The sequence below is a fragment of the Sinocyclocheilus grahami genome, unplaced genomic scaffold, assembly GCF_001515645.1.
Source record: "Sinocyclocheilus grahami isolate Dianchi unplaced genomic scaffold, SAMN03320097.WGS_v1.1 scaffold436.1, whole genome shotgun sequence".
Lineage (NCBI taxonomy): Eukaryota > Metazoa > Chordata > Actinopteri > Cypriniformes > Cyprinidae > Sinocyclocheilus > Sinocyclocheilus grahami.
Window position 1 is genome coordinate 226,155 of NW_015505615.1, and position 12,042 is coordinate 238,196.

Below are 12,042 nucleotides of genomic sequence, written 5' to 3' on the forward strand. Positions count from 1 at the left end.
TGATTTCTGAAGATCATGTGACACTGAAGACTGGAGTAATGATGCTGAAAATACAGCTTTGATCACAGCAATAAATTACAGTTTAACAGATATTCACACAGAAATTAGCTATTTTGAATTGTAATAATATTTCACAGTATTGCTGTATTTACAGTTTTTGATCAAATAAATGCAGCCTTGGTGAACAGAAAAGACTTCTTCCAAAAACTCTTTTGGAAGAAGTCTTACTTAAACTTCTGAATCTCAATAGGATCTGCATTTTTATACTAAAAAATAAATAAACATATTTTAGGTCATTTTGGAGTTGCGAAACAGAATAATCAAAGTCTTACACTTTTGCATTTCTGTACAGCTTTATTTACCAAACACAAGTTTAAAATGCAATGCAACACTGATCCAGAGCAGATATGTTATTTTGCTGAGGTGTCCATAAGCCCGCTGGCATGTTAGATATTTATCAAGCATAAGAATAACATGTACACACAATTCTCGTAGACATTAGCCTAATGACGACAGTTAAAATAAATCAACACGTTCGGTTTATTTCTGATATGTCCCGATTCAGATATAAAGAGAAACACACGGTTGGGCTGTAAAAGAGTCTTTAGGATCCACTTAATCAGAATAAAAACACCCCATTGGTTGATTTGTGTGATAAGGCATTACGATTGGTCCCTGTAGAGCTCGAAGATTCACGTTTGGTCTGTTCTGATCCGTCCCTCCAACCAATCACATGCAAAGATCACATGATTGGGTGAGGCTGATTGGTCTAACTGGGAGAAATGGGCAGATTAATTACAGCAGAGCACATCACATGATCAAAATACTCAAATTATTACAAAAACAAATTATCCAATGCACCCATCATGTTTAGCAGCATATATATATATATACACACACACACACACACATACTGTATATATATAAAAACACAGACAAATACATTTTCTGTTTAGATTTTTTTTCAAGGAGTGAATCTCATGAAAGGAATTTAAAAGCCACTAGGACCAAGATTTTTCATGACAAGCACATTTTACCTTGTAATTCTAATTGATGCAATGCAAAAAAAAAGAGATATTATTTCAACTGCAATATTATTTGATGTATGATCTTTAATGTAGGCTTATTTAAAAAAATAAATAAATCACTGTATTAGAGTAATGAGAATCTAATGAGAATTTAAAAATAAAAACTTAAAAGCAATTTAGGGTTAAAATGTGTTTAAAATCTTAATGCAAAATATAATTATACATATTTTTTTTGTGTGTGTGTGTGTGGGGGGGGGGTCAAATGTTACAAGGAAATGTTTTCATGAGATTCACCCCAAGAGACTGTGTGTTAATCATCACAGGTGCGTGTGCTTGTGTGTATTTTTGGAGTCTCAATGTGCAGTTTGTGAGAATAAAGTTCTTCTGTAAGTGTGAATGTGAAATGATGGTGTCTAAAATAGCGTGTTTACAATATCATGTTACAGTTACTTACAAGTAAAGCGTATAAACACACTGTCTAATTGCACTTCTGAGTGGAGCTATGGGTTTCCTGTTTTCCACAAACCGTCCTCACCCCACATCCTTCCATAAATCTTCCGCTCTCTCTATCCTTCCCGTAAAAGCTCGGCGTCCATAATGGGGAGGAACAGATACGTGAACACGACTTCAAACTGGCAGCAGTGAAACAGGATCATGTCCATTTTTAACATCATATTCAGAGCCTGAAGTGTTTAACATCTCCGGCGCTGTGCAAAACACACGGCTTCCTGCTTCTGGGACTCATTAAAAACACAAAGAAAAATTTTTTTTTTTAAAAACTGCGTCCAATCAGATCAGGGGGCGTGGCTTCAGAAGAATGCCACTGATGCGAAGTGAGGTCGTCCGCAGTCAGCACCCAATCAGATTAGAGGGTGTGGCTTCAGAATAATTTATAATTAATGTTATAGTGAGGTTGTCAGCTCCTAGTCAGATCATTGGGCGTGGCTTGAGAAGAATTTATAATCGATACGAAAGGGAGTTCGTGTAACATCATCTGCAGTCAGCGCCCAATCAGATTGTGGGCGTGGCTTCAGAAGAATGTCACCAATACAAATGTCAGGTCATCTGCAGCCAACACCCAATTAGATCAGAGGGCGTGGCTTCAGAAGAATGTCATTAATGCAAAAGTGAACTCGTCAGATCAGATCAGAAAAAAATTGATCAATGCAAAAGTAAGGTTGCATGGGGTCGTCTGCAGCCAGTACCCAATCAGATCAGTGGGCGTGGCTTCAGAAAAATGTATCATGTATGTGAAAGTGAGCACAGTCAGCACCCAATCAGATCAGGAGGCATGACTTCAGAAGAATTTGTCATCAATGCAAATGTAAGGTCATCTGCAACCAGTGCCCAATCAGATCAGAGGGCGTGGCTTCAAAATAATTTGTTATGGATTAAAAAATTAGGTTGCATGATGTTGTTTGCAGCCAGCGCCTAATCAGATCAGTGGGTGTGGCTTCAGAAAAATTTATCATTAATGCGAAAGTGAGCTTGTTCCCAGTCAACAGCCAATCTGATCAATAAGCGTGGCTTTAAAAGAATTTGTCATCAATGCGAAAGTGAGGTCGTGTGACATCGTCTGGGTTGATGAAGACTGAGATGGACTTCCCAGGATTCTCCGTGACCAGCTGCTGGAGTTTCTTCGCGAGCCGGTCATCTGGTTGCTGATCGGCTCCGGTGTCCGACAGAGGGGATGACAGGTTTGAGCTTCCTCCGCGCCACTGGAGCTCAAGCGTGAGCCGCGACGCGGCTTTTGCATGCTCGATCGCGCTCCGCAAGTGTTCTGCTGGGTCAGAGCGAACTGACGACAACTTGCGAGCATGCAGCATGGCCATGTCATCGCTAAGATGCTCTAGCATGTTGCATTGCGGGATAAAGTAATTAGGGCAGGTCTTATTCACCAAGCAGTGCTGCAAGTCGTCGATCAACCCAAGCAAACAGTGCGCGGCGTAATCTTCCTGTGCCAAGTACGTATGCGGCAGGCGGTCGCAGGCCCAAAGCATGAGCGAGCGCAGGTGATACGGGCTGATGGCTTTGGGTCGAGAGAGAAGCTTAATAATCAGAGCTTTACAAGCCTGGTACGCCTGCATGAGACTCGCAGAGATGCACTTCTTCAGCTGCACCTCGCTGCGCGCAAACGACAAGCGCCATTCGTTTTCCTTCTGGCCTGTAGAAGAGCAAGCAGGCAGCAAATAAAACCCGCTAATCACTTCCTCCTCCGTGATTTTCCCGTCCCAAAAATGGTTCTCCATTAGCCAGCTTTGGGCCACCGCTGGCCAGCCTTTGAATGACACTACTGGAACCACGTCGTACAGCATCCGACTGCCTCCGACGCCCAAAATGATGGAGATGACGGTTGCGTTGCGCTCGACCTTCTCGACCCGCGGGACGCCACGCTGCGGCTTCTTCTGAATCTCCGCCAGGACCATACTAATGGATTCGTAGAACCAGTCGGCAACCAGCGTGGGTGAGAAAAAGTAATTGGTAGCGCCGTTAACATGGTCTACAACAGTGCAACAGTCCTTCCACTTGTTGATGGTTCCCTCATCAAACAGACGCAGGCTGAGCCAGGAGTGGCAGAGCGCCGAGTGACGCATGTCTAGCGTGACCGGCTGGTTTCGGTCGTGGAGTTTGAGCGCGGGAACCAGTAACGTGAAGTCCATGTCGTAATCAGCTCCCCGCGCATATACCGTCAACTCATCCAGATCCATGTCAATCACGCCTTCCCGGACCCCACCGGACAACAGCAGGTACTCGTTGGCAACCGGAAGTTTCTGGTCCAACTTCTGCACCATGCCTGAAAACAGGAAATTACATCATTAGAAAAGGACAAATTTTGTGCACTTCTACAAAGTAGATAAAACGGACTATCCCTGCGTTCCATTCGGAAGGGCTCATCCCAACGCCCTAATCCCTTCAAAGAGTTTACCCTCCGGTGTGAGAGCTTTGAAGGGTTGAAGGGCATAGGGGACCAAACAACTGTTCATTGAAGTGCCCTTCTGCGTCATCATCACGTGCCCACACGGAGGCGCCGTCAACATGCAAAGAATCTGCGCAAAGGATCATGGGAGCCCGAAGTGTCCATCAGTTGTACCCTTCGAAATCCTTAATTCCAAAGGAGTTTTGAGCACTTCGGTTTGGAACGACCCTTCAATATGGCGGCCATGATTGTTTTCTCTCCGAAGTGCCCTTTGGCACCGCAAATTTCCTTGTAAAAGGGATTATATTTGACCAAAAAAGCAGTAAGATGTTATACAAGTATTTCATGACAAAAGGAAAGCTATTCCAAGTGGGAAATTTTATTGGAATTCCTACACATTTTGCATTTTAAATAAATACATTGATTTAAAGATCTTGCATGAAATATATCCAACCAATATTTTTATAAAAAAAAAAAAACATTAATGTCTTTGTTGAACGCACAAGTTGTATGTACACAGTTACAACGTACATCACATAATGATCGAAATACTCAAAAACAAAAATTATCCAATGCCCAAATCATGTGTAGCAGCATATCCAACTAAATTTTTTTTTTTTTTTTTTTTAAAGGGTTGGATCTCATGAAAGCCACTTAAAAGCCTATTTTAGTATCATTAATTTCACATCAATTCTCATGAACTTAATGTGAAAAGTATATTATATAAATTGCTAAGTATTTCTGTATCACTGCATTACTTTTGATTCATAACCTGTAATTAAGTGTAATTTTATTACCATTTTTTTGGCATTGCAAAAATAATTAATTTTCCACTCTATTTCAAGTTTAAATTAATGCAAACATCTTTAGTGATAGTTTTTGGATGCATTTTGGCGTCATGAGTGTTGCCACAAAAACTAACAATTTCTATGTTGTAACAAGTTGTTGTTTCGCAATTACGGTATTTCTGACGAGACGTGAGCGCAGCATTAGAGGGAATGAAGTGTGTTGCTTCACAGAACAAAATTTCATAAGAAAGCAATTGACAAAGGTTAATCTATAACCACAAATCAACAGAGCACATGCAATAGAGTCTACAAAACTATTCCTACACAAACACAAGAACATTTCAGACCAGACAAACAGCCCACAGACTCCTGAAGAAAATAATCCCCAGTCACACCTGAGCTCAAGCTCATGATGAAGTGTACATGTGCCAGCCAGTGACTCCGGGGTATTAAAATCTCCCGTCAGCAGCAGAAGAACCTCCAGAGACGCTCAGAAAAACCAAAACAACTTAGTGATTCGTGTGTGTGTGTGTGTGTGTGTGTGCACCTTTCACATCTGTCACACTCCTCCAGAGGCCACAGCGAGTTCAACATTCAGAAATATACCTTCAGGCCCACAATTTGAGCATCTATCATAATAATAAGAGTGCAGTAAACTCAAGCTCAGCATGCTACAGGGTCATTCTGTGTCGACTCAACCAGAGGTCCCCGGCTAAAAATGTTGATTTTGATCTTTTTTCTGGTGAAAGGAATACATAAATGATGAAGAAAGCCAAAATATTAAATATCATGGATGTATTTTTTTACAGAGTAATTCGCTATTTTGTAGAAGTGGATCAAAATGACTATTTGAAAATTTTTATAATTTGACATTTTGTGCATCGAGATCTCCATATTTATAGGATTGAATCATATAGGGTAGGGGTGCCCAAACTCGGTCCTGGAGGGCCGGTGTCCTGCAGAGTTTAGCTCCAACCCCAATTAAACACACCTGAAGCAGCTAATCAAGCTCTTACAGGCATACTAGAAACTTACCAGCAGGTGTGTTGAGGCAAGTTGGAGCTAAACTCTGCAGGACACCGGCACCCCTAGAGGGATAGCAAACACCCCTTAAAAATGAGGATAGCAAAAGAAAAAAGTCTGCTAAGAACCAGAATGTGAAATTATATTGAGATCCCTTTAATACTTCTCGAGTTACAGGCATGCAAACTTCGGAAAAAGAATATTTTTGGCACTCGGATAGGTATGTTCCATGCAATCGTTTTGATAGAGGGAAACAAGATATATTTCTAGCGTCAACATTTTCTGTTCTTCAGACATTCCTTTTTTTAAAGAAGTGCACATTTGGTTTTTGACCACTGAAAATGTGCACAATTTAGCAATTCACTCCTGGAGCCACATTGAGATCCCCCATATCTCTGGAAGTGAATCATGTATGGCCTTAAAAATGAAGATACCAAAAGCAAAGTTTGTTATTTGAAAGGATATTCAGATATCTTTAATAATTCTTGAGCTACATGCATGCAAACGTTGATGAAAAAAAAAAAGCTTTTTGGAAGAAAAGTGCTTTTACCATGTTTTACCATTAGCATATAATGCCACAAAGATTGCTAACGTCAACAGATTTATAGACCTAACAATCTGTGTAAAAATAACAAAATGATACTGCAATCTTTCTAAAGTCATTTTACTGTCCTGTTATTTGGCTTTAAATCTCAGATGAAAATCATCATTTTGACGATCCTCTGTCTACAAAATAGTGTATTACGCAGTAATTATTCTTCAATAGCATTTAATTTTTTAGTTTTTATCATATTTCTTGTTTTCTTTCTACAGAAAAAATACTAATAGATTCAGAAATTTTAGCAGGGGACATTTCTGAACTTCGGTTGATTCGACACAGAATGACCCAGCAGCGATCGCAACCTATTTTACTTTCATAATCTGACTTAAAGAAGTAAACACTGTCAGTTTTGATTTCATCCTGTCCTCAAACTGTTCTCCGTGCAGCACAGATGAGTGTATGACTGCATGGCTGAGTAAACACGCGTGAGACAGAGAGTCAGTGCACTCATGCGTCCGGACAGATCTCTGCTGCTGATATCTTCTGCTTCACAGTGCATTGCTTCTGTTCAGCGTCTCTGAGAATTCAACTCTTTAAGGAGTAAATGCAGCTTTTATGTGCTATTTTTATGCAGTGATGCTCTTTCTAATGGCGCCACATGACTACTAATTTGGTGCCACTTATTCCTTATACATTTCATTTTTTACAAGCAATAATTCACAACCATTTCCACTCCAAAACATATTCAGACCTAGATTTAAGATTTCTGTATTTGAATTGCATACAATTTTTTCATGCATTTGGATGGAATTTTAACATAAACAATATTGAACTTAATATTATGCATATTTTTAAGTCATACATCAGTGAAACAGGTCAGTTAGAGGCCTAATATTTTTTTTATAACAAAAAACAACATTTAGTTTTACTTGCATGCTTAAAGCATGTTTATTATAATTATTTTTAATTAATGTGTTCATATTTTGGCAGGGCTTGTGCATTTGTTTTTATTTTATTTTACTTTATTATGCATTTTATTTTTGTTCATATTTTTAAATGTATTAATTCATTTATTTATTGCAGGTTTGTTTATTAATTTATTTATTCGCATGTTTGTGATTTTGTTAATGTTTTTTAATCGTTTATTATATTTGAAATAATTTCCATTTAATTCTACTCCTTGTTTAACTTTTTCTCATGCTGTCTTGCCTTGTTTTTCCTTCCGATAACCAAACGAAGCAAGCTTCATGTCATTTAAGGTGAAAATGTATAGCTTTAAGTTTAACATGTTTAATTTTATGGCTTCAGAGGTGCATTTTTGCTCTTTCTGGAGCTTGACAGTCACTGCTGACCTTCCACTTTCACTGAATGGATACAGAGAGGCTTGGAAATTGTGCATCTCCTTTTGTTTTTCAGTGAAGATAGAAAGTCATACAGCCATGATAGTGAGTAGTTAATGGCAGAATATACATTTTTGGCTGAACTGTTCCTTTAACAGCAAGCAGATAACCAGATTTTGTCAGCTCATGCACATAAAGCGTCTGAATAGCATTGCAAACCCGAGTTGAGGGTGTTGAAGCTGCAAACACACCCATCCGCTGCTCAACACAGACCGAAGCGCTTGACAAAGACAAACAGACGCACCGAACGCGCAAAAGCGCACTTCGCTTTCAGATGCATGGCATGCATGTGCTGCTTCGTGTCGGAGCGGAGCTCTTTCTCACCGAGCATGGAGAAGATGAAGTCCTTGGCCGTGTGGATCTCGAGCGCTCGCTGGTCGTCGTACTCACGCTGCTCGTGCTTGCTGAACTCGGCGATCAGCCGGTTGAGCTCCTCGATCCTGGTTCCGGACCTGAAGTCCAGCTCGGGGGAGTGCGGGACGAGTTTGGTGCTGTTCGGGGTGGCGGTGGGGCTGCTGCCAGCTGAACCAGCCCGGCTGGAGAGCGCAGGCGCCGCCATGTTCGCGAGGAGGAGACGGTGGAACCGGAGCAGCGGAGCGCACGCGCTGTACTGTGATGCGCACCGGAGCGCAGCTGCAGACCGACGCTGATTTCTTTTCTTTATTAGACATGCACGTGCTGAAACACCGCCTCTGCAAATAAATAAGTACAAATATACTAACATTAAATATGAAAACCGAAACAGTAAAAGAAAGTATAAATACAAATGAAAAACCTGCCACATAGACCTTTAATTAATACATACAAAAATGATGAATAAAGAAAATAATACAAAATACATTTAAAAAAAGCGCAGAACCTGCTACAACAATAAATGAGTAAAATAAACAAGCATGCAAGCATGCAAATAAATAAATGAACTCTGACAACAATAGAAATGAATACAATTTAATACAAATATAATACAAAATGTGCAAACTCTGCCACATAATTCATGAATCGAAAATGAACAAATTCGCAAAATATAGAAATTAATTAATTAATTAATAAACTAAAAGCTCGTAAAATAATACAAATTTAATTTTAAAAAAGCGCAGAACATGCTATAATAATAAATGAGTAAAATAAACAAATGTGCAAGCATGCAAATAAATTAATTAATTAACTAAAAAAAATAGAAATTAATACAATGAATAAAAATACAATAACAAACTCTGCCACATAGCCTAATTAATTAATTTTAAAAAATCGCAAACGTGCAAATAAATAAATAAATTGCAACAAACGAATAGAATAATATAAATTAAATAAATCAGTTAATAAATAAACAAAAATCGTAAATCAATAACAAACTAAAAACAACTGCCAATGCTGCCAAAATAATAAATGAATAAAAATAAATAAATGTGAAAGCATGCAAATAAATAATTAAATGAATTTTAAAAACCTCTGCTACTAATGAGCAAACTAAGCAAATGCAAACAAGTTAATTAATTAACTGACACAAATAGTCAATGAATAAACTAATATAAAAACAAATGTGCCAAATATATTAAATCAATTAAAATCGCAAATCAGTAATTAATTGAATAAATGTAAAAAAGATCTGCAAACCTACAAATAAAATTAATTAATTAATAAACTAAAAAACAAGTCAAATATATTAAAATAAATAAAAATAATAAATGATTAAATTCAACATTGCTGCAAATGAGTAAAATAGATGACTGAATAAAATAAACAAATGTGCAAACCTGCAAATTAATTAATTAATTAATTAATTAATAAACTCTCACAAAAAAATAGTAAATGAATAAAAACAAAATGAAAATGTGCAACGCCTGCCTTAACAAAAAATGAACAAGCATGCAAATAAATCAAAACGTGATTTTTGCTAATTTAGTCCAATTTGAAATCTTGATTGTAAATGTATATGAATTAGATTTAAAATGCACGTTTTCTTTTAGTTTAAAATAGGACTCGATCTTGTCAGTGCAGTGCGTGTCCTCCTCCAGCAGGCGCCGCTGTGTGCGCACTCCGAGCCGGAAGCGGAAGCAGCAGCTGCATGAGCAGCAGTGATGATGGCGGTGAGGGCTTCAGTGTTCAGAAGGGTTTCAGAGGACATCAGCAGCACACACTACCTGACGCACAGGTAACACACACACTACCTGACGCACAGGTAACACACACTCCACTCACAGCAGCTTCAGTGGCTTTCATCAGCTCAGGCATTAAAGCTTCAGCTTAAAGTCTTCTAATGTTTGAACGGAATGAATGTCATTAGAAACACAACTTTTCGGTCTTTAGTTCTGTTTTAAGGCACCTGTAGATGTAAGCATTATTTAAGGAGAGCTAGAAATAAGATTGGACCTTATGTATTGTAATAAAAAATAAAAATATGAGTAATAACTTTGGCAAAATTATTAGAAACAACTTTTCTAATAGTTATCGGGGTTCGAGCGCTTTGAGGCATTGAAGCACATATGAAAAAAATACATTACATATTATTTAGCAATCCTATAACCTCCTAAATCAATGCTTTAAAAAAAAACGTTTTTGGTCATTTCCCATAGAAATATGATGCTTATGACTGTTATAGCGCCACCTGTGGTCTTTGCATGCTTGTTTAGATTCACCTGTTTTATTATATAAAATAAATGCATTACATATATTGTTTATAAGTTCTCTAAAGGTTACTTTTATCAAACAAGTCTTTATAAATTAAGATAACATTTTTGGGTAACTTGTTTTTATTTCTTTCCTCATTCCATCCATTGAAAAATCGATATAAATGCAATATTTTATCATTGTTTTGCTCCAAATAGATTCACTCTCCAGACGCAGCAGAGGTGTGGCTTCCGCAAAATAACAAAGAGGGTGGAGCCAAAGAAGGGTGTGGCAGAAGAGGCGGAGCTAAATGAAATCCTCCACAAGAAGGGCGAGGCTCCTGCTCCAGACCCGCCCACCCCACATGTACCCGCCAGGTCATTTGGCAGACTGGTCAAACCTTTGGTCTTCACTATAGGCGTAGGTATATTTTACTGACACGTGGTGAGCACAATGTGCAGAAACAATTTCATTTTGTCATTATACTTTAACTATTCAGTTCAGTGGGACAATTAAAATATCTATATTACAAGAATAAGGTCCAGTATGTGTGTGGATTATGATCTTCTAGAATATCGTAATAACTCCAGCTCAGTTTACAGGTTGTTCGTTCGGCGGAGCGGCGATATGGCAGTACGAAAGTCTAAAATCTAGAGTACAGAGTTACTTTGATGATGTGAAGGCGGACTGGCTGGAGAAGATACGGCCTCAGAAACAAGGCGATTTGCACAAACAGGTGTGTGTCCGTTTAATGGACGTTTGTGTTTTTCGATTGGTGTTTAATAGACGCATGTTTTTCTGCAGGTGAGCCAGTGGTGGAACGGTTTAAGTGATGGACAGAAAACAGTCACAGGTCAGTCTGAATGACACGAACCAAATCCAGCCATTCATATTACACTGATGGATCAGTATACGATGTATTTAATGCAAGTTTATTAAAGTCGCCCTGTAGTCAAATATTTTATCCCTTAAAACTCATCTTAATTACATATTTAAATGTTTTTTTCTTGTGAAAATAATTTTCTCATACCTTAAAATAATTTGAATGTAACTACGCCCTTGCCTCATTTACTATACGTGGATCTATGAATATGCAAATTAGCCCCGCCTCCACTCAGTCACACCAGCCAGCGCCTCCTGATCCACTGAACTGTAGTAAACGCAAAACAATGGCATACACGGATAATAACTGATAAAACTATGTTTTTACTAGCGGACAACTACAGTGAATACTGTAACATTCCTTAAAGTTACTTGCTTGACGATGTTGTGTCCTAAAATGCCTTGAAGACTCGAATGCAGCCGTTTGTGTTTCTTAATTCGCGTACGCGTGTGAAGTGCAGACGCCGATGCGGGAGAGGTGCGTCTGACTCCGGGCTACTTTTACACTGTTGCCGCGGGTTATAATGCAAGTTAGCGGTTCTAAATTCACATTAAACCACAGCTTCATGGGTTTTTTGCTCTGATTTCTTTTTGGTTTTGTGCTGGTATTGGTTTGCATGCTAGAGATAGGAATCGATCCCTTGACGTGATTGGTTATTGGATTGTGACGTAGCAAACCGAGGCCTGTTTCAAACCGCATTTCTGGGACTGCCATTGGGAAACTACAGTTTTAAGGAGAAAAATACTCCGCAATGGTGCTGATTAATAGATTGGCGCATGGTTAAGCATATTAAAAACACCACACAGACAAATAAACAACAAAAAAAACTTGATTTTCACTACAGGGGGACTTTAA

General features: G+C 38.6%; 2 protein-coding genes across 3 annotated transcripts in view; one reads left to right on the forward strand and one right to left on the reverse strand.

Moving 5' to 3' along the window:
- Positions 1-559: 559 nt before the first annotated feature.
- LOC107551869 (protein MB21D2) lies at positions 560-8,474 on the reverse strand. 2 transcript variants are annotated; one of them, XM_016233625.1, is made up of 3 exons: positions 8,022-8,474; positions 1,483-3,822; positions 560-769 (listed from the first exon to the last, which is right to left on the reverse strand). In XM_016233625.1, the coding sequence occupies exons 1-2, from the start codon at positions 8,419-8,421 to the stop codon at positions 2,558-2,560; spliced, it is 1,665 nt and encodes a 554-aa protein (XP_016089111.1). In that variant the 5' UTR covers positions 8,422-8,474; the 3' UTR covers positions 560-769; positions 1,483-2,557. The 2 variants fall into 2 exon arrangements, with proteins under 2 accessions (XP_016089111.1, XP_016089110.1); XM_016233624.1 differs by having other exon boundaries at positions 560-773.
- A 1,212-nt stretch (positions 8,475-9,686) lies between these two features.
- The window catches only part of LOC107551859 (presenilins-associated rhomboid-like protein, mitochondrial), a 4,449-nt gene continuing 2,093 nt past the window's right edge, over positions 9,687-12,042 (forward strand). Inside the window, exons 1-4 of the mRNA XM_016233615.1 lie at positions 9,687-9,849; positions 10,523-10,724; positions 10,900-11,040; positions 11,109-11,168. Coding sequence (XP_016089101.1) covers positions 9,776-9,849; positions 10,523-10,724; positions 10,900-11,040; positions 11,109-11,168 — 477 coding nt within the window. The 5' untranslated portion in view covers positions 9,687-9,775. The remainder of the gene's footprint in view (positions 9,850-10,522; positions 10,725-10,899; positions 11,041-11,108; positions 11,169-12,042) is intronic.

Coding starts and splice junctions, on each gene's coding strand:
- LOC107551869 (XM_016233625.1), bottom strand. CDS start 8,421: ATGTTAGTATATTTGTACTTATTTATTTGCAGAGGCGGTGTTTCAGCA. Junction 3,823..8,021: donor CTTCATCTTCTCCATGCTCG/GTGAGAAAGAGC, acceptor TCCTGTTTTCAG/GCATGGTGCAGAAGTTGGAC.